Source organism: Nycticebus coucang, chromosome 18 (assembly GCF_027406575.1).
Source record: "Nycticebus coucang isolate mNycCou1 chromosome 18, mNycCou1.pri, whole genome shotgun sequence".
Lineage (NCBI taxonomy): Eukaryota > Metazoa > Chordata > Mammalia > Primates > Lorisidae > Nycticebus > Nycticebus coucang.
The window spans coordinates 80302576-80330363 of record NC_069797.1 but is presented as its reverse complement, the minus strand read 5'-3'; the positions used below and the strand labels follow the sequence as shown (position 1 = coordinate 80330363).

Sequence of the window (27788 nt, the reverse complement as noted above, 5' to 3'; positions counted from 1 at the left end):
TGCAGCAGCAAAAGCGATTACGATTTAAATGGGTCCAAGTCCATAGCAGAGTTTGAATATGAACTACTGTTTTTTTCTGAGCTCACCTCCTCCAGTTAAAGTACAGATTTTGGCCAGACATGGTGGCTCATGCCTGTGATCCCAGCTGAGGTGGGGGGATCGCCTGAGCTCAGGAGTTCTGAGCCCAGCCTGAGCAAGAGCAAGACCCCTGTCTCTACTAAAAATAGACTAGTTGGGCATTGTGGCCAGCACCTCTAGTCCCATCTACTCAGGAGGCTGAGGCAGGAAGATCACTTGAGCCTAGGAGTGTGACATTGCTGTGAGTATGATGCTATGGCACTCTAGCCTGGTGATGTTGAGGCTCTGTCTCAAAAAAATAAGAAAATTTTAAAAACTTTTAAAAATACAGTTTTTCAGTCAACAGGTATTTGTGGCTACAGGATTTTTTTTTTTTTTTTTTTTTTTTTTTTTTGAGACAGAGCCTCACTTTGTCACCCTGGGTAGAGTGTCGTGGCATCATAGCTCACAGCAACCTCAAATGATCCTCTTGCTTCCGTCCCTTCAGCTGGGACTACAGGCGCCTGCCACAACGCCTGGTTGGTTTTTTTTTTTTTTTTTTGGAGAAGGGGTCTTGCTCTGGCTCAGCTAGTCTCAAAGTCCTGAGCTCAGGCGATCCACCCGAGTTAGCCTCCCAGAGTGCCAGGATTACAGGTGCGAGCCACAGTGCCTGGCCTATATTGGAAGGCATTTTTGGAAGTCAACTGTGTGGGGTTATTGAACCCCACACCTTTGTGCCCACAGACACCCTCTGAGGGTCACTGAAAATAGCCTTTTCTGTGCTGGTTTCTCAGGGTGAATAAATGCAAAAGCTTGGCCAGGGACATTTACTGCCCAGAGGGAAGGTTGACAGAGGGATGAACATGTAAGCCTGGGGAAAGGCTGTAGGTCCTCCACTCAGGCACCTACAAACCGGCCCTGAGCCACATGCCAACAGGTGTCTATGAGGTAGTGACATCGCAGGTCCAGCACAGCCACATGAGAGCAGGACTGATATTCACAGAGAGCTCCAGGCCCTCCAAATTTGGGTCTGGGCAGCTGGGCAGGTTATAACACTCACCCAACCAAAGTGTTGATGGGGTTAGCACAGCAGATGGCTATAAGGGGTCCAGAGGTGCTTGATGGATTGGGCTTAGGAAGGGCATCTTAGAAGCTTCAGGCGGGAGGGACTCATGAGCAGTATAGGTAGCCGGATGCTCTCAGCACAGGGCCAGGATGCCACCAATTGGCCAGGTGTCTGGACTGTGTTGCATAGACATGTGCGTCTGTCCAAGGCCACACTGTGCACTCTCCTGATTCCGGTAGTGTCAGGGTAAGTTTTGATCACAGTATGTAAGTATTTAGACATTTCTCTTCTTTTTTATATTTTGGCTATATTTTCTACTTCTCTATAAATTTAGAATCAACTTGCCCATTTCTACGAAGTTGAGATTGCATTGACTGGATAGACCAATTATAAGACTGTTGACATCTAAACAGTTTACTGAGATGTTCTTGTATTACTGTCAGAATTATTTTGTGTCTTTCAATGTGCAGGTCATATACATTTTATTAAGTATTATAAATGGTATTGTTTTTAATATTTCTGTTCCCAAGTCCTCATTGCTGGTATACAGAAATAAAATTGATTTTCATGTATTGCTCTTAGATTCTGTGACCAATTTCGACTTTCCCATCAGTGTGGGTGGCTTTTTGGGATATTCCTGGGCTTGTTAACATACATGGTCCTATTGAATGTGAATAGACAGTTCTACTTCTTTCTTTCGAAATTGTCTGCCTGCTACTTGCTATTCGTATATTTGTTGTAGTGTACAGAAACTGCCAGTGTAGTGCTGACATGTGGAGAGACTGGGCTTTTGTGCTACACTCCTGGGCCAGGGACAAGGCTCGCAGCCTCTCACACGCAAGTAAGACTCCTGTTGTCACCAGGTGGAGCAAATTCCTTTCCTTTCCTCATGTTCTGAGAGTTTGTACCTGTATTGAGTATTGAATTTTGTCACATGCTTTTCTGTAACTGTTAAAATGATTATGGTTTTGGGGTGGTGCCTGTGGCTCAGTGAGTAGGGCGCCGGCCCCATATACTAGAGGTGGTGGGTTCAAACCCAGCCCTGCCAAAAACTGCAAAAAAAAAAGATACCGGTTTTCTCCTTTATTAGGACAATATGGGGGAATTACACAGATTGGTTTTCAGTTGTTAAACCAAACTTGAATGCCCGGAATAAGCACCACTTAGTGGAGATGGTTTGTGTTTTTAATATATTGCTAGATTCTGTTTGCTAATAATGTGTTAATGATTTTTGCACCTTTGTTCAAAAGGGATGGTGGTTTGAAATTTGTATGTAATATTTTTGTCTGGTTTGGGTATTTGATGGGTGCTGCCCTCATGAGTTATGTCTCCAACTCTTTATTTATGAGGGAGATTGTCTTTTTCCTCTAATGTTTGATAGAATGTAAAAGGGGAGGCACTCGACTGGCCGAGATCTCACAGACCACCAAGGCTTGTAGGAAAGGTTTTTATTGGCGAGGGAGGGATTCTGCAGAGCAGCACCAAGAAGGAGAGAAATGGAGAGAGAGAAGGGAGAAAAGAGAGAGAGGAAAGGGAGAGGCGGAGAGAGGAGAGACAGAGAGAGATAGAGAGAGAGGAGAGAGAGAGAGCAGCGTGCCAGAGAGAGCTAATAGGTTCGGTTAGGGGAAGTCTTAGAATGGTGACGGGAGGGTAGAATAGGCCCTGGCCGGAACAGGCGTTAGGGGCAGGCCATAAGTTTGAGATTTTCAGTGGGTAGCTGTAACTTTAAGAGTGAGATAGCTAATCTTGGTCTGTAGAAAGCAGGAGAGGCTTTTCTGGGGGAGGAGCTTTCTCTGGAGCAATTACCTAACATTATGCACCAGTGAGTTTTTACTTATGAATTCAGGTTTTTAATAGATACAGGGATATTCAGATTTCTGTTTCTTCTGAGTTTCGTAATATGCATCTTGCAAGGAATGTATCCATTTTACCTAAGTCATTGAATTTATTGGCATAGACTTTATACTGTTTACAGTAATGTACCTCCATTTGATAATTTGTGTTTTTAATTGTTTTTTTTTTAATTTTTTTGAGACAGATCTTACTATGTCACCCTCGGTAGAGTGCAGTGGCATCACAGCTCACAGCAACCTTAAAGTCTTGAGCTTAAGCGATTCTCTTGCTTCAGCCTCCTGAGTAGCTGGGGACTACAAATGCCTGCCACAATGGCTGGCTAATTTTGGGGTGGAGTTGTCGTCGTTTGGCAGGCCTAGGATGGGTTCGAACCCTGCCAGCTCTGGTATATGGGACTGGCGCCCTAGCCACTGAGCTATAGGTGCTGAGCCAATTTGTGCGTTTTTTAAAAGTTTGATCATCAAAAGCTAGAGATTTGTTAATATCGTTGGTATTTTCAAAGAATCAGCTTTCAGTTTTGTTGGTTTTCTTGACTGCCTATTTCCTGTCTTGCTGATTTCTGAATTTGTTCTTCTCTGTTTTTCTTCTTAAGATGGGAGCTAAGATCATTGATTTAAGGCCTTTTCTACTATGAGCATTTCAAGCCTCAAGATTTTCTTTAAACATTTTAGTTGCATACCACCAATTTTGATATTATTTTTTAAACTTTCCCTTAAGTTCAAAGTATTTTCTAATGTTATTGTATTTTTCTTTCTTTTTGACCCATGGGAAATTTAGAAGTATGTTGATCTAATTTTAAATTTTTGAGGATTTCCAGATTTCTTTCTGTTATTAATTTCTAGCTTAATTCCATCATCATCAGAAAACACTGTATGAGTCCTTTTCAATATATCAAAACTTGTTTTCTGACCCACCAAATGGTTTATTAGGTGAGTGTACCGCATCCCCTTGGGAAGATTGTGTATTCTGCTGGTTTTGGTTGGAATCTCCTGTAACTGGCAGTTATATGGAAATGGTTAATAGTGTGTTTAAATCTTCAATATTTTTGTTTTCTCCTTGTTCTGCTGGAATCTCCAGTGATGGTCATGGTTTCCTCTTCTCTTCCCAGCCCTCTGATTTCAGCACAGCTTCTTGGGCTTTCCAGTGTGGCCGAGTTGTGCCAGGGCCTGTGCAGGACAGGGCCTCTGTGACAGCAGGCCACCTGTCCTCTGTGTCCCCCAGCCACGGGGCCTTCGGGTCAGATTCCAGAACACTCCATAACACCTGCCCTGCCCTCCCCTCCCCATGTCCTTCTGGCTCCTGCAGGTCTGGTCTGGTCAGCACAGCGGCTGCCCGGTCCTCCCTGCCTGCTCCCTCCTCAGCCTCTGTTCACTAGTCCGTGTCTTGACTCCCCTCTGGAGGTCCTGGGCAGTGTGTGGTGCTGAGCAGTCAGCATGACCCTTCAGCGTGTGTTTGGTATAAAAAATACCAGTGAGAAACTTACATTCTTTTTTCCTATCTAAGGCTTCCAACTCCCATGTGTACCTTAAACTCACAGCACATCCTACGTGCTCAGCAGACACTACACTGGAAAATGCAGGCCTGAGCGGCTGGTTTGGGGGACAGGGCTGTTTTCTCTGGTAAGTCTCAAGACAAACAGATGGTGGGGATGTCAGATGTCCAGCCAAAGAGTGAACTTGCCAGAAAATAGCCCTGGATTTTTGCTTTGTAGTAATTCCCTATTTTTTTTTTTTTTCTGGTGGTTGAGGGAAAGCTATAGAGCTACTTGTTGAGACTGATGTTTCATGTCTGCTAGAATATGCAGTTGTCAGGGGGTCTTAGGTGGAGTTCACGAGTGCACCAAGCCCCTGCCAAGAGGTAGCCCTGGGTTTATGTCTGTCCTGACTTCCAGGACATTCTTGGGGCCCCTGCACATCCCATGTGGCCACCCCACATGGTTGCCTCCACCCATCATGCTGTAGAAGCCCCAAAACATTCATGTGCAAAACATAGGGTCCTTGAAGGTGCTTATCTCACAGAACTTGTTTTGCTTTAAAATGTTCATTTGGAGAGTTTCCTTGATGGTAGCAAAGATTTAATAGAAAAATCAGTTTTTTTCCCAGGGATGAGGTCTCGCTGTGTGACCCAGGCTGGGGTGCAGGGGCTAGCTATAGCCCACACAGCCTCAGACTCAGCCTCCTGCATATCTGGGACTACAGGTGCGGGTCACTGCGCCTAGTTAAAAACAACTATTTTAAGACTGTGTCTTTGCAGTCAAGCCACAGCCAGCTTTAGCCCCAGATACCCACAAATCTGTTGATTAGGCTAGAAGTCCCATTTTTGTGGAATCGCCTTTTCTGTGCCCTGGAACACCTTGTTTTACTAAGCAGAATGGAGTCAGCATACATCCATGCCACTGCTTCTGTTTGTCCATGTAGTTGCTGGACTGTCCCCTTGTGTGGCTGCCACAGTTTTCATTCATTCATTACTGGTGGGTGTTTGGGTTGCTTCCAGTTTACGGCTATTTTGCATGAAGCTGCTATGAAGACTGTGTGCAGGTTTTGCATGGACATGTTTTTATCTCCTTTGGCAAGTACCCAGGCCTGGCTGGATGTGTGGAGGGCTGTGACTCTTGGGCCCTGCTCTGCTGTTCTGCAGGTGGTTGTGCAGTGTGCTTTTCTTTCAGGACTGCGTAGGATTTTTACTTGCTATTGTCAGTTGTTAAAATGTTAATGTTCTTAGAGGGTAAGGAACCATTTCACTGCAGTCAGGACCTTATTTCCCTATGCAAGTAGTATTGTCCCCTTAGCCCAGAGTGACAGCCAAGGATGTCTCTAGGCATCACTTGACGTCTCCTCTGGGGCAAAATTCCCCCCTCACTGAGAGCCTCTGGCTTAGTGTGGATTGGTCTTAACCAGCCAGCTTCCCAAGAGTGAAGGAGAAGCAAAAAGTCCTTGAGATTTGGAGGGATAAACAAGACCAGGTTGTACTACAGCCATGATTCTAGATGATTGTTTCCGCCTAATATTTGTATTCACAAACACGGCATTTCTGTGGACAAGTTCGGATTCTGAAGGAATCTGTTAGTTATGTAGACATGAACATGACGGTAAGTGAGAATGAATTGTGCCCCCAAGGACATGTTGAAGTCCTCACGTCCAGAACCTCAGCAAGGGGCTGTATTTAGAGATAGGGCCTTTGTGCGTGTGTCATTTTCAGTTGAGCTCATTGGGGTGATGTCCCCACCCCAAATTTCATTTTCATGGCGACTAGTCTCAACCATCTTTTCATGTATTCATTGGTCAGTCATTCACACTATCTGTTTTTCTCCACTCTCAACCCTGTTACTTCTCACTAAAGAACTGTAAGAGTCCCCAGGCAACTGGGACCTTAGCCACACACACGTGCACATGCCCTGTCCCAGCCTGTGGCTTCTCTTCCATTGTCTTCACAGCGTCTTGCAAAGAGCCAACACTTTTAACTTTGACACTGTCTATTTTATCAGTTTCTTCTTCCATGATTTGTGCTTTTGTGTGTTGTCTAAGAAATCTTTGCCTATCTCAAGATTATGAGTGTTTCCTCCCAGATGATTTTATGTTTAGTTCTGCTCACTGCTCAGTATGACCTGTGTTGAGGTTGCAGTCTGGGGGGGGTGGCCAGGGGTTTGGGCACATTTTTCAATAAGGGCATCCAGCTTCATCTGTGAAAAGATATCCTCTTTTTTCTTTTGAGACAGAGCCTCATTGTGGGTTCAAGGGATCCTCCTGACTCAGCCGCCCAAGTAGCTGGGACTAGGCATCCGCCAGAACGCCTGGCTGGTTTTTCTATTTTTAGCAGAGACAGGGTGGTCTTGCTCTCTCTCGCTCTTGCTCAGGCTGGTCTCAAACTCCTGAGCTCAAGAAATACACCTGCCTCGGCCTCCCGGAGCACTGGGATTACAGGCGTGAGGTACCACGCCTGGCCTACACCTGTGTTTTCTTCACAGCTATCTTTCAAGTTGAGCTCTGATATTAAGTCTGTGATTCATTTTGAGTTAGTTTTTATATACTAAAAAGGTGGGTATCCAGTTTTGTTCCTTTGTGTGGTGTCTAGCACCATTTTTTGAAAAACTGTTCTTCACCCCATTGAATTTTCTTGGCAATCTTGTTGAATAACTAATTGATCATAAATGTATGGGTTTATTATTGGGCTATCAGTTTTATTGCGTTCACATCTATGCCTGTCCTTGTGCCAGCACCATGCCGTCTTGATTTCTATAACTTTGTGGTCAAATCCTTAAATCAGGAAGTGTGAGTCTTCCAGCCATGTTCTTTTTCACAATTGTTTTGGCTATCTTGGGTCTTTATGAATTTTAGTTGGTTGTTTTTCCTCCAAAAAGGCAGCTGGAACTTTGATAGGATTGTTTTGAATCTCTAGATCAATTGGAGGAGTATTGTCATCTGAATACTAAATCTTTCAGTCTGTGAAAATGAGACCTTTTATCTTCAGTCCTTCATTTCTTTCAAAAATGTTTTATAATTTTCACTGTATAAGTCTTGTACTTCTTTTGTTGAATGTATTTCAAAGTATTTTTATGCTATCGTAATTGGAAGTGTTTTCTTTTTCTTTCTTTTTTTTTGGTTTTTGGCCAGGGCTGGGTTTGAACCCGCCACCTCTGGCATATGGGACCAGCGCCCTACTTCTTGAGCCACAGGCGCCGTACTCTTTCTTTTTTTTTTTTAAGACAGAATCTCAGTATGTCGCCTTTGGTAGAGTGCTGTGGTGTCACAGCTCACAGCAACCTCAAACTCTTGGGCTTAAGCGATTCTCTTGCCTCAGCCTCCCAAGTAACCGGGACTACAGGCGCCCGCCACCGTGCCTGGCTATTTTTTTGTTGCAGTTGTTTAGCTGGCCCAGGCTGGGTTTGAACCCGCCACCCTCAGTGTATGTGGCTGGCGCTGTAACCACTGTGCTACGGGCGCTGAGCAGGAAGTGTTTTCTTAATTTTATTTTTAGATTGTTCGTTGCTAGTGTATAGAAATACAATTGAGTTTTATGTATGGATCTTACATCCTACAACTTTGCTGAATTGTTAGCACAGACTGTGTGTGTCTCTGTATGTGTGTTTGTGTGTGTATCTACATGTGTGTGTCTGTATGTCTGGGTATCTGTGTCTGTGTATGTGTCTGTGTGTCTGTCTTCTTTAGGATATTCTGCTTATAGGATCATGTCATCTGCAAATAGCAATAGTTTTACTTCCTCCTTTCCCAGTTGTATAGTCTGTTTCTTTTTCTTTCTTTCTCTGGCTAGACTGCCCAGCACAGTGTTGGTGGAGTGGTGAGAGTAGATGCTCTTGTCTTGTTCCTGACTAGGGCAGGCCTCAGTGTCTCACCATCCTAAGGGTGACAGTAACTGTGGGATTTTTGTAAATGCCCTTTATCAGTATAAGGATGTTTTCTTTTATTCTTAGTTTTATCTCAGACGGTATTGGCTTTTGTCAAATGCTTTTTGTCCATCTGTTGAGATGATCATAAACATTTTGTCTTCTGTTCTGTCAACATGGTGTGTTATATTGAACCATCCTTACAACCCTGCACTTGCTGCCCCTTAACTATCAGCTGTGGGCTGGACACCACTGGCCCAGCTGCAGAGGTAAATCCACTTGGTCATAAAAAGGGCTCAGTTTACTAGTGTTTTTAATGAAGAATTTGCATCTATATTCATAAGGGATATCAGTGTATAATTTTGTGGTATTTTTATTTGGCTTAAGTATCAGGGTAATGCTGGCCTCATAGAATGACTTAGGAAGTGTTCCTTCCTCTTCTGTTTTTGGAAGTTTGAGCAGGATTGGTGCTAATTCTCTAAACATTCGGTGAAATTCACCAGGGAAGCCATGTGGTCTCAGGCTTTTCTTTGTGGGAAGGTTCTTGACTCTTTGGATCTGTGACTCATTAGAGATCAGGTCAGATTTTCTGTTTCTTCTAGAGTCAGTTTTGTGGTCTGTGTCTTTGCAGAAGTCTGTGTGTCTCCTTTGAGCTGTGTGGTCTCTCTGTGTATGCGTGTCTGTGGGTGTATGTCCTTTTATGCTGTTTTGGATTCTTCTCCTCATGACTGAAAACAGCTTGTTACCCATGTACTTTTATGCTGTTATGGGGTCTTCCTATGATTGAAGGTGGATAGTTTATTGTCAGGAGCAGGGTGTGTGTGTGGGGGGGGGGGAGTTCCTCCCTATCTGAGTACCAGTGAGCACATGCCATGCCTGTGAGGGCTGCACTTGCTGCCCCTTAACTATCAGCTGTGGGCTGGACACCACTGGCCCAGCTGCAGAATCCCCTGAGCCGGGGCCCTGTGGAGAAGGGACATGCACGTCCATCGTCTCTTTTTGAATGACACTGTGGGAAGTAGACTGCAGGTTGTGTGCAGCAAGCTGCTCTTCTCTGCTGACTGTCAGTGCTCATTGCTTCTAGGTTTTTACCTCACATGGCCCCACAGTGGTCATGCCTACCTGGTTCTGCTCTCGAGCATGGTTTTCCTACGTGGGAACATTTGACGAGGGAGGTCAGGTAAGTGCCACGACTCAAGAATTGGGTATCTTCCAGGTCCCTCCCTCCCAGGGTGGGCATGCTATTGCTGTTATCTGTTTGTGGGTTTCCCCTACCCTTAGCTCTGATGCGCCTCCCAGGCTCTGAGTATCAGGAAGTTGCCTTCCGTGAAGGTCTTCCCAGCCTCCTCCTCCTGTGCTGGCAAGCCTCTGGTGGGAAGCAGGGGATTTCTGTACCGGCACCTACACCTACCTGGTGACACCACCCTGGCTTTGAGGTCTAGGTCACCTTGTCCTGGTTTAAAAGCCACATGTTGGGTAGCACAGAGTGTGGGCAGTACCAGCCAGGCCACAGCAGTCTGTCTGTTGTGTTCCTGAACCTTCCTCCAGGTTTTCAGCTATCTGTCGCGGGGCCCCGGGCTGTCACCTACAGGGACACACAGAGGCCAGCAGTGGGTCTGGACACAAGGCTCCTGTGGGGAGAGGAAGGCTCAGGCCCAGCCTCCACCTCCTGTGCTTGTGATCTGGGCCAAATCTGTCTCTCTTGCCCTAAGCCTTCATTTCTTTATCGGAACAATGGGGTCAGCACTTTACCAGCTGATGGGGACCACTTGGTCCTTAGTGCCCCCTCCCTGGTTCCTCCTGCCTCATAGGGAGGAGAGGCCAGGCTCTGTACTGCCCCATGCAGTGGCCAGAATAGTCCTCCATGGTTACCCTAACCTCAGAGGGCAGCTCCACTGCACAGCTGTACTGTTCTGCCTGTCCCAGGGCCACAGCTATTCCTGGGACCTCCCCCAAAGTGAGACAAGTGAGCCACACCCATGAGTCCCCAAATCAGCTTCACATGCTGTGGCCCTATCTGCAGCCCAGGAGACTGGCCTTCTGTGCACCAGAGCCTCCACCACATCCACCTGAAGCGTGTGCATCCCTTCCCATGTCAGGTCGCTACAGCAGGTGCATCCCTGGGACAGAGGGGCCAGGAGGAGCCTGGGCTGGGCCTCATCATGCTCCTCTGGCCCGTGGGTAGGCCATGCCCCTCACCTCAATGTGGACACAGAGCTACCCATCTTGCAAGATGGGCAGACTTTTAATTGGCAAAATGCATTCAGCACTGCCCTGATATTACTCTGGAGTTTGAACTTGGTGGGCCAGATGTAGACAGCCAGGCAGCGGGGGCTGCTTCTCCCTTTCCCTGCCCCTATTTCTCTGCCGACAGTAGACCCAGGGCTCAGCCCTCTTCGGGCTCCTTTTTTGTCCTCATGCTGGGCGCCCCGGACAAGGGTTAGAGGTCGTGTGCCCAATTTCATCACTGCTCAGCTGCAGCAATTCCCCCAAGTTGCTGTTGTCTCCCCTTGGCCACCAGAGCTTCCTGTGTGTTGAGGAAGACAGTGGTGGGGAGGATGAGGAAGTTGTACACAAAGACATCTGTGACTCAGAGGTCAAGGCGACCAGCTTGATAAGAGTGGAGTTATAGGGGCGGCGCCTGTGGCTCAGTGAGTAGGGCGCCAGCCCCATATGCCGAGGGTGGCGGGTTCAAACCCAGCCCCTGCCAAACTGCAACAAAAAAAATAACCAGGCGTTGTGGCGGGCGCCTGTAGTCCCAGCTGCTCGGGAGGCTGAGGCAAGAGAATCGCGTAAGCCCAAGAGTTAGAGGTTGCTGTGAGCCATGTGACGCCATGGCACTCTACTGAGGGCAGTACAGTGAGACTCTTGTCTCTACAAAAAAAAAAAGTGGAGTTATAGGTGCGCGCAGGCATTGAGGCTGAATCAGGAGATAACCAAGAAGAACAGAAACAGGTGTACTTACCAGAAGCAGCCTTGATACCATGGGAGCTGTGGTTTGTTGGCAAAGAAAAAAAAGATTGTCAGTGGCCACGAAAGAAAACTCTAGAGGAATTAAATCAACAACTAGAAGAAAAAAATGGAAGACCATAAAAAAGGGAAGATAATTGCTAAAAAAAAAAAGCCTAAGGAATGGGTTCAGAAAAAAATAAGCAGAAAAGAAACAAAAGAGAACAAAAAATAAAGAAACAGGAAAAAGCAGCACAGGAACTGGAGAAAGTACATTTGCAAGAAAAAGCAAAAGAAAAATATCAAGAATAGTTTTAAAAAATGCTGAAGAATGAGAAGAAGAAAGAGGAAGAAGAAAAACAATGGCTGAATTATAGGGAAAAAAGGAAATAGTAGGAAAAAAGTTTAAGGAATGATTGGAAAATGCAAAAAATAAACCTTGTCCATGTGCAAAGAGCTATGGTTATGCCAGTGTAAAACTTACAGGTTTTTACGGAGGAAGTTCCTGTGCAGAACCAGCCTTTTGTAATCCGATTCCATGGAAACCAGTTCATATTCCCCTCCCAGAGAAGGTGAGTATGTATCAGGAGAAAAGAGTAAAGGACCTGTGATAACTTAGCCACACAAGTCATGTCTGGTACTTCACGAAGCCAGAGCAATCTTTGCCTTGAAATTCTGTGCAAATATAAATATGACGTGGGAAATAGTGTGCTCTTAGCTGGAAGTATTTGATTTTAAAAGCAGAAGTTGTTTTTTACTGCTCAATCTGTAACTCAACATTCAATGTGATTATTGACAAGTACTAATTTTTACATTTGTATATGGAGTCCTTAGAAATAATTGAAGTTTTTTTTACATTTTGTTTTCTTTCAACCTTTCAGGGTTGATCTTGGCATACTGTTTTGTAGAATAAGTGAGTGAATTTGTAACAATTTTATTTGTAGTTAGCTTGTATTAAAACTGTACAGTAAGGCAGCGCCTATGGCTCAAGGAGTAGGACGCCAGCCTCATATACCGGGGGTGGCAGGTTCAAGCCCGGCCCTGGCCAAAAAAACAAACAAACAAAACAGTGCTGTAATACCAATAAAACCAACAATTTTTCTTATGTATAAAAAGAAAATAAAATGCATCCAGTTCTGCATTCAAAGAGGCAGGGTGAGAGAGTCCAAGGGGTCGAGACTCGGAGATGGGGTAGTGATGGGAGGATGTGGCTCAGCCGAGGCAGTAGACATCCCCTGTGGGGAGACAGCCCTTAAATAAGAAGTAACAAAAATGACGGATTTATGAGGGCACATCAGAGCATTTCTATGCAGACCTGGGTCACTGGATTCCTCACCCATGCCCACCCCTTTCTGTCACTGTGCAGTGAGCGTGGCTTCTGCCTGGATGGGCTAGGGGCTGGGAGCCAGTTGAATCTGTTCCCTCTTTCCCAGAAGAACTCACCTCCCCTGAGCCACCGCTGCTCTGTGCTTGGGCTGGACGGGTCTCCCCGGGAGTGACTCTGCCTCAGACTTGGCTCCTCCCATACAGTCCTTTCGGATGCTGTCATCCCCAGAGGCTGCAGCAGCTGGAGTGCAGTATTGCGCTTCTGACACCCCATGATCACATCTGCCTTAGAAGATATACAGACACGGAGAGTGAGTGAGATATCTGGGTTTAGGTGGCCATGTTTCCTTTGTCACTCTGCAGTCTTCCTTGACTCTTTTCTAAGCTATGACTTCTCTTCCTCCCACCATGGCCCAGTCGCAGGGATGCCTGCTCACCCCAGGAGCCCAGGCTCATTATGAGCTGGTACATGTCGTGGAGGTCATTTGAGTAGAGCTTGGGGGAGATGTGAGGACAACATTCCAGGTCCCTCTGATGCCACAGTGGCCAGGTAGCTGGAGAGAGAACAAGTAGGGCAGAGCCCTGTGCCCTGCCAGTACCTTCGCCTCTTCAAGGGGAGCAGAGGCACCACCCAGATGCCTCCTTCAACTAAATTCTCACCTATTTTTTTTTTTTTGCTAGAAAATAAGGAAACCCTAAGGGTTAGGTTCTTCTTGGTCTTGAGAAAAGAAAATGCCTTATTTTCTCTCTTCCTAAACCTGCAATGTGTTCAGAGGTCCAATATGCTCTTTAAAGTTACCTTTGAAAATACAGAAAATTAGGAAAAAGAAAAAATAACTAAATTAACTGTTTAAGCCAAACACGCTAACTAACCAGTACACCTTGGAAACCTTGACCCTAAATTACCTGTGGCCCCCGCACCTGCACACCTGCTCTGAACTTCTGTGATTCCTTTGTATTGTGGATAAACTTTTAGTGGAACTGTAAACATAATTTCGAAACCTATTTTTTAACTTACTATTTTATTATGAGTCTCTTCCTGGCCTCTGTAAAGCTTTTTCAGTTGCTGCACAGACGGCCCTCAGGTCTGTGTTTGGCTGACTCAGGTGCTCACGCCTTTCCTGACACTGCCACAGGGCATGGTGCCCTCTCAGAGGAATCTGCTTCCTCGTCACTGCTTTAAGGGTAGTTTTTCCAGATGCCATAAAAACATGAAGCTCTGTACAGACTTCTTTGCTGCGATCAAGTCAGAGGGCTTCATGAGCGACTGAGGCGGGCAGACATGGGGGCTCCCAGAACATCTCAGTACCACATTAGGGATAATTGGGGTCAGGAACTGGGGTGACTGGCTGTCTCCTGGGCATGGCTCATGGGCTTAGACGAGGACGCTGGCTGCACTTAGCTAATACATTGTCTTCCAGGCTCAAGAGACATGCTGGGCTGCCCCCGACACACCTACTGACCACTGAGGCCCTGGCCCAGACAGGCCCCTACTTGCCCGCCAACCAAGGGAAGACACCTTTGTGTGTGTTGGGGGGGCTGCCCCAAGGACTCAGTCCGAGAGCCACCACTGACCGGCACATGGCCTCAGGCCTGGGCTGAGGAGAGCAGGGAGCAGAGGACAGGAGTTGTCTCTCTCTTCTGCATAGGGTCTTCTCCAAACTGGGGGAAAGAAGGTCCAAGTTCTCATAAGGACAGAAGAGTCCAGTGGGAATGTTTAGCGAGCTCCAGAGTAGAGTTCTGTGTTGGTGGCTCAGCAGTGGCAGCTGAGGTTCAAGTGTCCGAAAAGGACATGGGGAGCCCTGAGGCCCCGCCCACCCCAGCAGGGTTCCCTGCACACCCCCTGAACCATGGTCCTGTCTCCCCAGTGGACAGTATAAGTCTGCTGACCTTTTGCCTCAGGACAGGGTGCCAGCTGCCAGCAGGACACCCCAGCCTGAAGCCAAGGCCATGGCCACTGGTGGAAACAATGGAGGGGCTGGACAGACAAGTGTGCAGGGACCTCAGGTCTAGACCCCACCCCTATTTCCTTGGCTCCCTTTTCTGCCCAACAAAGTGAATTTCAGGTAGAACCAAGAACACAGCCCACCTAGGTCCAACCTGCCCTGTGCTCTCTGCTCCTCACCTTCCCCCAGCTTGTTTCAGGATGATTTTCTTCCCACCTGTCCTTGTGGACATCACCCCACATCCCTGTTGAGCCTCTAAACTTAATTTCTTAGTAACAAAAGCCTTTTTGCCAGTTTCTGATTACCTGAATTAATGCACATGTGTAACACATTTGGAACAGGCATGTGTTTCCGGCATGAATGAAACACCAGCAACAGTCCCTGCTTCCCTCCCCCTTCCAGGGTGTGCCGGAGGACCTGCTTTTCTTCTATGAACACCTCCGGAAGGGCGGTGGGGTCGTCCGAGTGGACCAGAGCCTCCTCTTATACCGCTATCACCTGCATGCGGCCACACATTCCATCCTTGAGTGAGTAGGTCCCAGCTGGCCCCGCAAACTCTTGGGGAGGTGCCAGCGTGGTTGAGGCCCAGGGCTGGTGGGACAGACGCAGGTGGCTGTGGTCAGGGCTTTGCCTGAGACTCAGAATGGGAAATGGGGAAACAGTGGTTCACGGGCTGCACAGAGTGCCCCAGTGTCTCAGAGGGGCCCTTCCCAGAGGGGCCAGGGAAGCCCCAGGGTGGAGGCCAAACGTCTTTTCCTTTTCTTCAAATGAGGCAAAACGTCTGTGCTAGATGACCTTTGGAAATCTTGCTCTGAGTTGATACGACTCTCAAAAGTGTGGCCTGAAGATGTCTCCTGGGATGACAGACCAGGCACAGGCCAGAGGCTGATGGTCTGAAGGCTGGGCAGGAGGGTAGGGGAGCAGGGTGAGGAAGGTGAGGGCGTATATGCCCTTCTTTAGTTTGAACTGCATGTGACACAGAAGTGTCAGCCACCTTGCTGTGTTTTGCCTTCTGCCCTGCTGAGGGTGCTTCTCTTGGCCGCTTGACTTGGACCCCAGAGGAAGGACCTCTGGGTGACCCCAACTGTCAAAGCCTGGCACAGGCCGCACCTTTTGTTTCTAGGAGAAGAATGAATTCTGTTCTTGCCCTGGACAGGGTTGAGGCTCACTACAGGGTTGTGGATTCTCTGATAGGAACGGCCTGTCCCAGGAGGGCCCAGTGTCTGCTGTCACGGTGTGAGCATCTATAGGGCCTGGTCTCAGCCCATAGCACGCAAGTGGCTCAAGTGAGCCTTGAACTTTTGCACATGTGCTGCTCAATATTAAAACTTAACTTCTTTGTTTACCACTTTAAGCAAAACTACTTGCCTTGGTGTTTTCTCTTGCCCGTGTTAATCTGAACTTTGATATGGTAGCCATAGTAGAGCATGTTGTTGGGGAGTTTGTTGTCAAGAACCTGACTCATTTTCAAACCTGGAGGGAAAGCCACTTAGTAAGAGATATAACAAGCCTGAGTGTGCCCTGTTAACAGCACATAAAACATGTAAAACACATGAAGCAGGGAGCAAAGAGGTGACTGACAGGTGCAAAGTCACAGCTGGAGATATTAACACTCCTCTTTCAGTAACTGATAGAAGGAGGGAAGAAAGCCAGGCGGCGGTTCACGCCTGTGATCCTAGCATACTGGGAGGCCAAGGTGGGAGGATCCCTGATCCCAGCAGATTGAGGTTGCTGTGAGCTGTGACCACAGCACTCTACCTAAGGGACAGAGTGAGACTCTGTTTCAAAGAGTAAGTAGGGAAGAAAATCTATAATGATAAAGATCTGAACAACTTGACCTAATTGACATTCACAGAACACTACACTCAACTGTAGAATATGCATTCTTTTCAAGTCCAAGAGACACATTTTGGACCGTGAGACAAATCTTGGTCTGTCTAACAACTGGACTGTATAGGGAGTGTTTCACGATGCCTCAGTCCCATCAGGCTGCTCTAATGATGCTGGTGACAGGGGGGCTTTTAAGCAACAGAAATTTATTCCTCACAGTTCTGAGGGCCAGACTTGGTGTCTGGTAAGGGGCCTTCTGGCCCCACACGGCTGTCCTCTCACTGTGTCCTCACATGGGGGAGCCTTCAGGGGCTCTTTTATACAGGCAACGATTCCTAACTACCTACCAAAGGCCACTCATCCTGACACTATCACTTGGATCAAGGTGTCAACATGTATTTTGGAGAGGCTAAATATTTAGTAGCCACACAAAATTAAATTAGAAATCGTTAAAACACCTTAAAAGTCCATTAAGATTTAGAAATTAAGCAGCCAAGGGGAAAAAAATTCCAAAGGAAATGAGAAAAAAAAAAAGGTTTTTTGAAACAGTCTTGTCCTGTTGCCCAGGCTGGAGTGCAGCCGTCATCACAGCTCACTGCAGCCTCCAATTCCTGGGCTCAAGGGATCCTCCACCTTGCCTCCGCAAGTGCTGGGACTACAGGAATGAGCCACAGCACACTGGACACAGAAAAAATTTAAAAACAATTAAAACATTATGTCAAAGTTTGTAACTATAGCTAATAGAGTTTACAGTGTAATTCTGTGACTTCAAAAGTTTATAAAAGAAGAAACTAAGCAGTTACCTAAGTTTCCACTTTAAACAGTTACTGAACTTGTAGAATATGGAGAAAGAAGTAAGTGTGGGAGATGATGAAGTTAAAAATAGAAAGTCAATAGAGAGAAAATCAGCAAAGCCAAGTATTGACTGTCTGAAATAAAATCAGTAGGCTCATTAAACCTCTAGCAAGACTGATTTTAAAAAGATAATAGAGAATTTCCAGTATATTGAAAATGAAGGCAGGGTTATCATACAGATTCTGTGGATTCAAGAATAAATAATGAAAATTAGTAATTTAAAAACTCCACAAAGAAAAGCCAAGTCAGGTGGCTTTACTGGTATATTCTATCAAAAGATTTAAGGAGTAAGTATTTTCGTAGTACTGATCTTATGTAAGTTCTTCCAGAAAGTAGGGGAGAGAGCCGGGTGTCGTGAGGGGCTCAGGGCGGACAGCAGGGTGACTCTGGTGCCAGCTTGTGGCTATGTGAGGACACTGCAGGGAGCAGCATCCCAGGCCACACCTGCCACCTAAGTGGATAGATGCTAAGTCAGTCATAAAATGTTAGCAAGTAAAGTTCAAAAATACTACATGACTGTATGTAAAAGGATAATACATCATGAATACCAGTTTGGTTTAACATTCAGAAGTCAATTAGTACAGTTTATTACATTAACAGAATAAAGGCGGAAAATCATAATCCCAGTGATGCAGAAAAAGTATTTGATAAGATTTAGTGTCTCATCATCATTTTTTTTCAATGTCAACAGACTAGAAATCAAAAGGAAATTTGTCAATCTGAAAACATCTTCACAGTGAAGGGCTGAGGGCCCGGTACTCTCAGGGGTGAGGCAGAGGGGTGCGATGCCTGCTCTGACCACTCCTATTAACATTTGTCAGGACAATAAGACAAGGAAAAGAAAAAATACAGATAGGAGGAAGTGGAGATAAAATTATCAGTTGTAGATGGCATGATTGTGTTTTGTAGGAAATCATAACCAATAATTTAGGAAGTTTTCCAGGATACAAGTTCAGTAATAGATATGTAAAATATAACAATTATACATTATATATATATATATTCATGTCATCTCTGTAGTGTAGCAATCAATAATTGAAATTGCAGGGGTTTTTAACTGTACAATGGCCTCAAAACCAAAGTACTTATAAGTTAATTTAACAAAGTATGTGTATGTCCTATACACCAAAAACTACAAAAAAATTACTGAAAGAAAATAAAGATGACTTCTAGATAGAGAGACACACCACACTCGTGGGTTAGGAGACTTGGTGCCGTCACCACATCAGTTCTCCCCACGCCGATACACAGATTGCACACAGCCCCAGTAAAAGGCCCTGCAGGTTTCTTTGTAGAAATCAATAATCTGATCATAAAATTCACCTGGAAATTCAAAGGAGCCAGAATGGCCTAAACAGTCTTGAAAACGACAAAGTTTGGGGGCTTACCATGCTTGATTTTAAGACTTACTGTGAAGCTACAGCAGTGGTGTGAAGGGCAAACACGGCAGTGACGCAGAGACACCAGGAACACTCACGCCGACTCCTCCTCACCACCCCGATAGCCATTCAGTAGAGAAAGGACAATATTTGCAAAAGTGGAATAACTCGGTGTTCATATGGGAAAAAAAAATGAGTCTCAGCTTCCGCCTCATGCTACATAGAAAAATTAGCATGGATCTTAGATACAGATGCAGAAGCAAAGCAGCTACAACTATAAAGCATCTAGAGGAAAACAGCAGGTCTCTCATGATTTTGGAAATGGCAAAAATTTATTATAGAAGATACAAAAATCAATAACCATTTAAAGATAAGCTGGAATTCATCAAAATTAAAAAGCTTTTGTTTATAAAAATATATCATTAGGAAAATGAGTAGACCACAGACTGGGAGAAAATGTTCATAATCCACATATTTAATAAAGGACTGATAGGATATATAAGGCACACCCTACAGCCAAGTGATAAAAATACAATTCAATAAAAATAGGCAGAATACTTGAACAGACATGATATTTCACAAAATAAGATATATAAATAGTCAACAACAAGTGCAAAATGTTCATCATTATGAGTAACAGAGAAACAAAAACTGCAGCTGTGCCCATGAGTAGAGTGGCTAAACATACGTGGCAGTTCCAAGTGCTGGCAGGGTGTGGGATGCTGGAACTCTCCGACACTGTTCTCAGGAGAGTGAAGTGGTGCGTCCTCTTCAGAAAATGGTTTGGCATTTTGTTAGCCAAATTAATAGCTACCTTAGGACCCAGCAATTCCACCTCTAGATGTTTATCCAACAGAAATGAAAACACTTCTCAAAAAATCACTATCAACCATAGCCAAGACCCAGGAACAACCCAGATGTCTGTGGTCAGATGAATGGGTGGACACATCCTGCTGTCATGGAGTGTTCCTGAGTAATAAAAGAAGATAAACCGATACACACAGGAACGTAGAGTGACATAAAAAAATGTGGTTAGTAAAGGAAGCCAGATCCAAAAGCATACACAGTGTGGAGCCTGCTTATATCAGGTTCTCCAAAAGGCAAAGCCTACACCAGGTAGATGTGGGAGCAGTGGTTTCACGTGGAGACGGTACACATGGTAATTTCCCAGGAAGCTGGGAGTGCTCTGCGTCTGGTGGGGGTGGCGGGGTACAGGGAAATCTGCGTTTGTTATAGCCCACTTCACTGTTTACCTGGCACTGTGTAAATTATATCTAAATTTAAAGTTGTTTTTTTTTTTGCAGTTTTTGGCCGGGGCTGGGTTTGAACCCGCCGCCTCTGGCATATGAGGCTGGCGTCCTACTCTGTTGATAGCAGACTAGCTTTTTTTTTTTTTCTTTTTGTAGAGACAGAGTCTCACTTTACCGCCCTTGGTAGAGTGCCATGATGTCACAGGACTCCACAGCAACCTCTAGCTCTTGGGCTTCCACGATTCTCCTGCCTCAGCCTCCTGAGCAGCTGGGACTACAGGCGCCCACCACAACGCCTATTTTTTGGTTGCAGTTCAGCCGGGGCCGGGTTTGAACCCATCACCCTTGGTATATGGGGCCGGTGCCCCACTCAATGAGCCACAGGCGCCACCCATCCTACTCCATCGAGCCACAGGCGCCACCCTGAAATTTTAAGATTTCTGACAAGTCTTTCTCCAGAGAAATAACCCTTCTTCCACCACCCTAAGTGGAGCTGGAAAGTTGGGATGAGTAAAATGGTTAGGTGGTTGTCTGGGCAAGGTTTTGCCAGGTGCCCAGCACTGCACATTCTTGGGCTCACTGGCGTGCGCTGCCCTCAAGATGGCATGAAGCAGGTTTCATAAGCAAAGGCTTCTTCGAGTCCTCCATCTACAGTCACAAGTCACCCTGGGGAGTGGCCACAGTACCCCGAGCCTATGGTGTGACGGGAATGGCCCTGCCAGGGAGAAACCAGGCGCAGGCCCAGCAGCAGGGCCACACACACCCTTGCTCGCTGTGTGCGATTAAGTCGTCTTTATGTTCTGGGCTTTGCCACCCACAACACAAAAGAGGTGATCTAATGTGAGTTTCTGTGTAGGATTAAATACCTTTGAGACACCTCACAGGTAATGAGCTGTAATTATCATCACAGGCTTGCTGAAGGGTGGAATTCGTACAGATTTTTTTCTCAGAAAAGCTTCCCCTGCAGGGAGCTCCCTGACTCTGTTGCTTGTTTAATTTACTGAGACCAGCTAGCATTTATACCATTTAGCAATTTTTTTTCTATGAAATATGTCACACTTACCAAAAGACACAAGGGAATAATTAATGTATTTAAGAAATTAAACCTTAGCTGTCCCTGCAAACCTCCTGAACCTAGCAGCATTTGTCACTTTACCCTTTTCTTTATACTTGTCCTCTGTATATGTCTGCCTAAGCAACATCTCACCTCTTCTAAAACGTGCAAGTTTGGTGCCATGCCCACCTGTTCCTGTTGTGACTGCTTCTTGTTGGGTGTTACAGCTGGCCTGTGGTCCGGCCACCCTTGGCTGGTGACCTTCTCCTGCTATGTTCTGAATGTCTCCCCAAATTCACGGTCTGAAGCTTCACCCCACTGTGGTGGTTTGAAGAGGGGACCTTTGGGGAAGGAAGGTGTCAAGTCATGAAGGGTAATGCCATTAGGAAAGGGCAGAGTGATAAGGTACCATCCCGGAAGCAGAACCAGCTCTGCCAGCCCTAGATCTTGGCTTCCAGCCTCGGAACTGTGAGGAAAAGGCTCCCAGGCTCAGGTAGTCAGCGTGTTCATCCACAGGGCCATGTGGCACTTGCTGCCAGGGCTCCCACCCTCAGTGAGGGTCAAGCTGGCAGAGTCCCAAGCCCTCTCTCCCTGTCCCCATGGGCTCCACAGAACCTCTGGCTGTGCCCTCCGGGCTGTGCCCATGACACTGCAGCTCCTTCCAGGAAAGCCCCAGAGGTGCTGAGTCGTGGGTGGCTGACTACTGCCCTCCCAGCCTGAGTCCAGGCCATGGCTTCTGAGGAGTAAAACAGGAGGTGCATGGCCCCAAGAGGTCTGCTTGCCCTGATTAAATAAGAAAACTGAGAAAAAGGTGGAAGATGAGGCTCCTGAGAGAAATGCGGTAACATGGCTATTTCTAAAATTATTTTCCTTGTAATGTACTGACATTTTCAAACCAGAGAGGCGAGGGCTGTCGTGGAGCCAGGGGTCTGCCTGTCTGACCATTTGGGCAGCAGGGAACAAGCAGAATCTTATCCTACAGCACTTTCTGTGCCCACTCCAGAGCCCCATAGGCTGTCAGTTTTCCTCTGGAACCTTCATAGTCAGACCTCTAGTCCCACTGAGCTGGTCTGGGGCTGGAGAGAAGATCAGGGTTTGTTCCCCTCAAGCTGCTGGACAGGCTAGTCTGTTCATGGACAGAACGTCAGCACCAGCCACGAGCTGAGCCATTTCATGAGGCAGCTTCCTGCAGGAGCCATCCTTGCACACACGTACACGTATACAGACTTCTGCATGCTTCTGGGAGGTACACAAGCACATGCATGCACATGCACACTCACGTGTGCATGCACACCTCACTGCACACATGTACACACCTACACGCACACATATGCACACCTCACCACACATGCACACACACATACGGATACGTGCACATGTGTACACACAGGCGGCCTCCAGGCAGGACGTTCCCTCAGGCCTGAGCCCCCAGCCCCTGAGCTGTCAGAGGGACCAGGTGGCTGCTGCTTGTCCTGTTTCTCACAACTCTTCCCTCCAGCCCCAGCCTCTGTTGCAGAGGGAGTACTCCAGGGTTAGAGGGGTTGGGGAGTCAACCAGGGGCCACTAGGTCCTTCAGGGTCTGGGCCAGTGCTGGTGCCAGCACAGCCCACAGCTCTTCCCAGCCACCCCACTGGGCACTTCCAGCTACTCCCAAAGTGCATGTGGGCAGATATGAGTGCTGCCAGGCCTGGGGTATCACAAGTCCATTCCACTCAGGACAGCCAGGACCCCACTGACCCACACCTGGCCATGTGTTGTCATCTACTTCTCTAAAGGGAAACAGCATTGAAGGGCTTTTCTCATCTGAGGCTGCTTTTCCTGGCTGAGGTCTTGCCGGTTTATTAGAACTGAAGTGTGTGAGTCTACTGTTCTCTGTCCTTAGAGAGAGCATCTTCCCGGGTATTGCCGTGCCTGACGCTATTTTGTTTGCGGTGATGTGTGTCTGGCTGGTGCGTTTCTCTTAGAGACGAGCAGTCAGTGTCCATGGGGGGCTAGCTGAGGCCTGGAGCTGAATGTTTTTCCTGCACGAGCCAGCCTATCATCCCCTTATCCACGCAGAGCCACCATCTGGACCCACCGCGTCCACTTCCTGGAAGAACGGGCTCTGCCTCGCTGGGCGACCTTCACCATCTGGAATGCAGGGAAACAGGGCCGCAGGCTGTACCGCAGCCTGACTGCTGCCAACCGCCGAAAGGTAGGCCCCTGCCCCACTGCACCACCCCCACCCCACCCCCAACTTCAGGAGGCCCCATCCCAGCTATTGCCCTGTGCTCCACCAGGTGGCTGCTTTCTGCGATGTGGACGAGAACAAGATCCAGAAGGGCTTCTACTGCCACGAGGACTCTGAGGTGTGTGTGGGTCATCCACCCAGCTCCTGGGCTGGATGTGGGGGTGGCGCTGCCCGGCAAGCCCGTCCCTTGGGGACCCCTGTGTGTTCCTGGGCCCCAAGACTGGACCACCCTGGTTGGTTCTGCAGGCACCTGTGAGGTGGCAAAGCAGGGGATGGTGGAAGCCTAGTCCAGCCTTGGATGGCCATGGCCTACAGTGACTCAGGGCAGGGCTGATGGTCACTTCCTCTCTCCCAGGAGAGGCCCAAGCCCCGGGTTCCCATCCTGCACTTCCGAGAAGCCCAGCCACCCTTCGTCATCTGCGTGAAGCTGGTGAGTGTCAGCCTGGCCTAGTGGGGTGAGGGTATCGGGCACTGCCCCATGGACTGTTCCACTGTGGTTGCACGATGACCATGGGACCTGGGACAAGCCCCCAGTCAGCTACCACCACCCACACCCCACACCCTTGGGGCCAGCCCTTCTCTCCTCTCTGCCCTGGGGGCAAGAGGCAGTCCTAGGTTCTTAGTGTGCTGGATTCTCTTCAGCCTTTAAATACCTTGTAAAACTAACATTTATCAGAAATGTGCAAAACTCTAGGTTCAAGTCCTCATCTGAGCTGCCTCTGAAGCCCTTGTCAATGGTACTGGGTGCTTATAACCCCCCTAAAGTCCCTACAGCTAAAGCGTGGCAGAGACCACAAGGGCGGTGGTCACTTCCACTGGCAAAGGGCGGCTGTGTCTAGTGAGACCCCGCAGTGGGCTTCTGGGTTATTTCAGCTTTCTTGGCCAACCACATTGTGAGCAAATCCACTGTCTCTGAGGTCAGCCCCGTTCCTACAGGTCTAGGTTGGCAGGGCGCTTGGTGATGCCGGGACACCAGCTTCCTGCTTGGGCAGGTGAGGTCTTTCTGACTTTTAGGTGCTCTCGTCTGTTCTGAATGATAGTCTGTGGCGTCAAGTGTGTACCATGTGTTTCCTCCCAGTTGTCTTTTCGCGGGCTCTCTTAGACCCTATTTTCAGAGTATTGGTATTTATCAGAAAGGCACAGAGTCTCATGTGGAATTGTGTACTGGCGTGAAGAGCCTGCAGCCCACCTGGAAGTGACCTCTGTTTGGGCAGCAAAGGCCAGGTGGCTGCCTCTGTGGTGTGGCCTGGGCTGAGGCAGCAGGCCTCCCGTCATGGTGAGATCAGCCTCTAAGCCCCTGAATCCCCCTGGTGGGATCTGATGGGCACAGAGGGGCCTCACTGCAGACATTGAGGCCCCTTGGTCTGCTTATTACTGGCACCTTAGTAACTTCTGCTGTTGTGTGCACAGTGTCTGAAAGCCGCACCTTTTGCTCACTGCTGGCCACATACCTGACCCTGACTTTGTGCGGGTCTAACTACCAGTTCCAAGGATCAGGAGGGCACTTTGGTTTCCTCCTACCTGTCCTTCCAGGGTGGGGGCTGCATGCCCCCCCACCTTATTTCTGCAGAATCTCTCTTTTCTAATGGTGGTGAATTGTTTATTTTTGTAAATGCCTTTTATCAAGTGAAGGAACAACCTTTTTGTTCCTGGTTTAAGAATTTCTTTTTGAAATCTTTTTGTCATGGAAAATTCCAGACATCCGTTGTAAAGTAGAGAAAGCACAGCCTCTCCCACGGTGACTGGGAGTCAGTCCCGCTGAAGCTGCGGACAGGGGTGGGGAGGGGTGGGACAGCAGGGCACAAAGGGGTCGCTGAGGTGGGCAAGAGCCTCACATGTGCAAGCCCTGAGCTGTGCTAGTTCGGGGGCTGATGGGTGGACACAGGCAGCACCCATATCCTGGCTAGGGTTGGGCTCGGGTTCCCACTCCACAGAAACCAGGAAAGAGCCCTGTGTTGAGTAGGGCGGCTCAGTTTGTGGTGACTTGTCAGACAGCAATAGGTAACTAATACAGGCCCAAGCTGGAAAACAGTCAAAACTAAAAACTTTGTGGCACTGTTAGCGATGAGAGCTCCCCTCTGCGCTGCTCAGTGGACTAGGTTGGGGTTGTCCAGCAGAACCAGCAAATTCAGCTGAGTCAAAGGGAGTAAGGAATTGGGGAGGAGAGACGAGATGCGGGGGCTCCAAGATAGCAGGATAGAAGCAGGGTTTACTCCAAGTAAAGAGTATGTTTTATTGAAGGTGAAAGGGAGATAAACACAGGTTTTTCTAGGAGAGTGGAAAAGGGTCCCTCTCACTAGTGAGAGGAGATACACATGAAGGCCATACAGCTGTAAGCACTGCCCCCCCCACACCTGTCAGCACCCCCAGGGGCACCCCTCAGGCCGTCCTGGTGTCACTGGTACCTCTGTTGTCCCAGAAATCCAGTTTCCTTTACTTTGCGTCAGTAATCACTGTTATTTTGCTAGTGGCCGTGTGGCGGTGTCCCCCCACCCCCGCGCACTGCTCTTTGCCGAGATCCTTGTCTGTTTTATGGAGAATTGTTCAGGGGCTAGAGGTCAGGGATCAGGCTAGAAGCTGCATTTCCAGGAGCAGCCTACTTGGCTCACTGGGTCATACCCACCAGAATTCCTCATCTCTCTCCAGGGTCCTTTCCAGTGTGCCTGCCCAGAGGCCATAACTCTCTGCCTCCCTCCCTCCTGCAGCCTCTGTAACCTCCTGTAATAGGCCCAACTATTTTTGGCAATTACAGGCACCAGACCTCACTTTATTGCACTCTACAGATTTTTTTTTTTATTATTATTATTTTTGTTGCAGTTTGGCCGGGGCTGGGTTTGAACTCGCCACCCTCGGCATATGGGGCCGGCGCCCTACTCACTGAGCCACAGGCACTGCCCTATAGATTTTGTTTTTAACAAATTGGAGGTTGTTGTCAACCCTGCATCAGGCAGGTCTGTCAGTGCCCTTTCTCCAACCAGCATGTGCTCATTTCATGCCTCTGTGCCACGTTTTAGTAATTAGTCCTCATGGTATTTCAGATTTTCTCATTGTTACTTGTCTGTTACAGTGATTTGTGGTTACTATCGTAATTACTTGATGTTATTATCATAATTACTTAGAGGCGACACAGACCACAAGTGCTATGTGCTTTGACCGCTCCGTGATTGGCTGCTCCGTCTCTCCTCCAACCAGCAACATTGAAATTAGGCTAGTCATAGTAATCCTGCAGTGGCCTTTTAAGTGTTCAAGTAGAAGGAAGAGTCACAAATCTCACTTTAAATCAAAGCCAGAAATGATGAAGCTTAGTGAGGAAGGCACGTCGGAAGCCACGTCCAGCCAAAAGCTGGGCCTCTTACGCCAACCAACCAAGTTGTGGAAGAAAAGAAAAAGCTCTTGACAGAAACTAAAAAGTGTCACTTAGTGATCACAGGGCAGTAAGAAAAGTGAAGCAGCTTTATTGCTGACACAGATCTGAGTGGTCTGCATGGAGAACCAAACCAGCCACGACACTCCCTGCAGCCACAGCCTTGTGCAGAACAAGGCCGTGACTCCAGTTCTGTGAGGGGTGCAGGAGGGGAGGATGCTGCAGGGGCCATTTCCTGAGGTTTAGGAAAGATCTGTCTCTGTAACATAAAGGGGAAGGGGGAGGCAGCAGGGGCTGCTGGAGAAGCCACAGCAAGTTATCCAGAAAGTCTAGCTGAGATCCCCAGTAAATGCGGTCACAGTAAACAACAGGTCTTCAAGGTAAACAACAGCCTCCAGTGGAAGATGCCACATGGGCCTTCCACAGCTGCAGAGAAGTCAGTGCCCGGCCTCAAAACTTCAAAGGATAGGCTGACTCTCCTCTGAGGGCTGATGCAGCTGGAGACCAAGCTAAAGCCAGTGCTCGTTTACCACCCTGAACCCAGGGCCCTGACGATTGTGCTAAATCTCTGCCTGTGCTCCAGAAATGCAACCACAAAGCCTGGAGGACAACACATGGCAGCTAGGCCACAGGACACTGTGGCATTGTCCTATAGCAAAGCGGGAACCACCTCCCACAGGTCCAGGGACTGGCATGGCCAGTGGGCAGCATTCATGACAAGTAGGGGGATGTGGGACAGTCACAGCACCACGTGCACACAGACTGAGAAGCCAGACTCAAGAACAAGCACTTGGTTGCACCCACATGAACTACAAAAACTGCCAAAACTAAACTCTGTGACTCTAACTGGCCATGCAAGAGGTTCCTAGGAGGCTGACGTGGCCACAGGCTGCAGAGCGGGCAGGTTCCCCACAGCGGACTTTGCAGCTGCACATCCTCCATGTCCCAGGGAGACTGCAACAGCGGCCAGCTGACCAGCTCTGCCCCATAGGCATGGCTTGCCAACCTCAGTTTAGGTCATTTCCGAATGTGCCTGCCCGAGGGCACTGTGCCCAGCAAAGTGGCTGGCTGGTGACACACCCAAGAGGCAGGGCCCAGGCCATGTGGGGTCACCCACACTAGGCTGGGCACACTCAGTTCCCACCAGCTCTCACTGTGGTTTTACGGTATGCCAGGTTCTTGAGGCTGTCCTTATCTCTCGGACACTTGGATTTACTCATGACATTGCCCACTAGGCTTTTCCTCACTCAGCTCCTGGATGTTCCCCGATTCTGGTCGGTTTTGTTT

The 27788-nt window shown here is 47.8% G+C and overlaps 1 protein-coding gene across 5 annotated transcripts in view; it reads left to right on the top strand.

Annotated features, from left to right (window-relative positions):
- The window catches only part of B3GNTL1 (UDP-GlcNAc:betaGal beta-1,3-N-acetylglucosaminyltransferase like 1), a 114483-nt gene that overhangs the window by 75248 nt on the left and 11447 nt on the right, over positions 1 to 27788 (top strand). For all 5 annotated transcript variants that reach the window (XM_053569266.1, XM_053569267.1, XM_053569264.1 and 2 more), the window contains 5 exons: positions 9403 to 9498; positions 14942 to 15066; positions 22966 to 23101; positions 23187 to 23255; positions 23493 to 23567. In XM_053569266.1, the coding sequence (XP_053425241.1) occupies positions 9403 to 9498; positions 14942 to 15066; positions 22966 to 23101; positions 23187 to 23255; positions 23493 to 23567 (501 nt within the window). The remainder of the gene's footprint in view (positions 1 to 9402; positions 9499 to 14941; positions 15067 to 22965; positions 23102 to 23186; positions 23256 to 23492; positions 23568 to 27788) is intronic.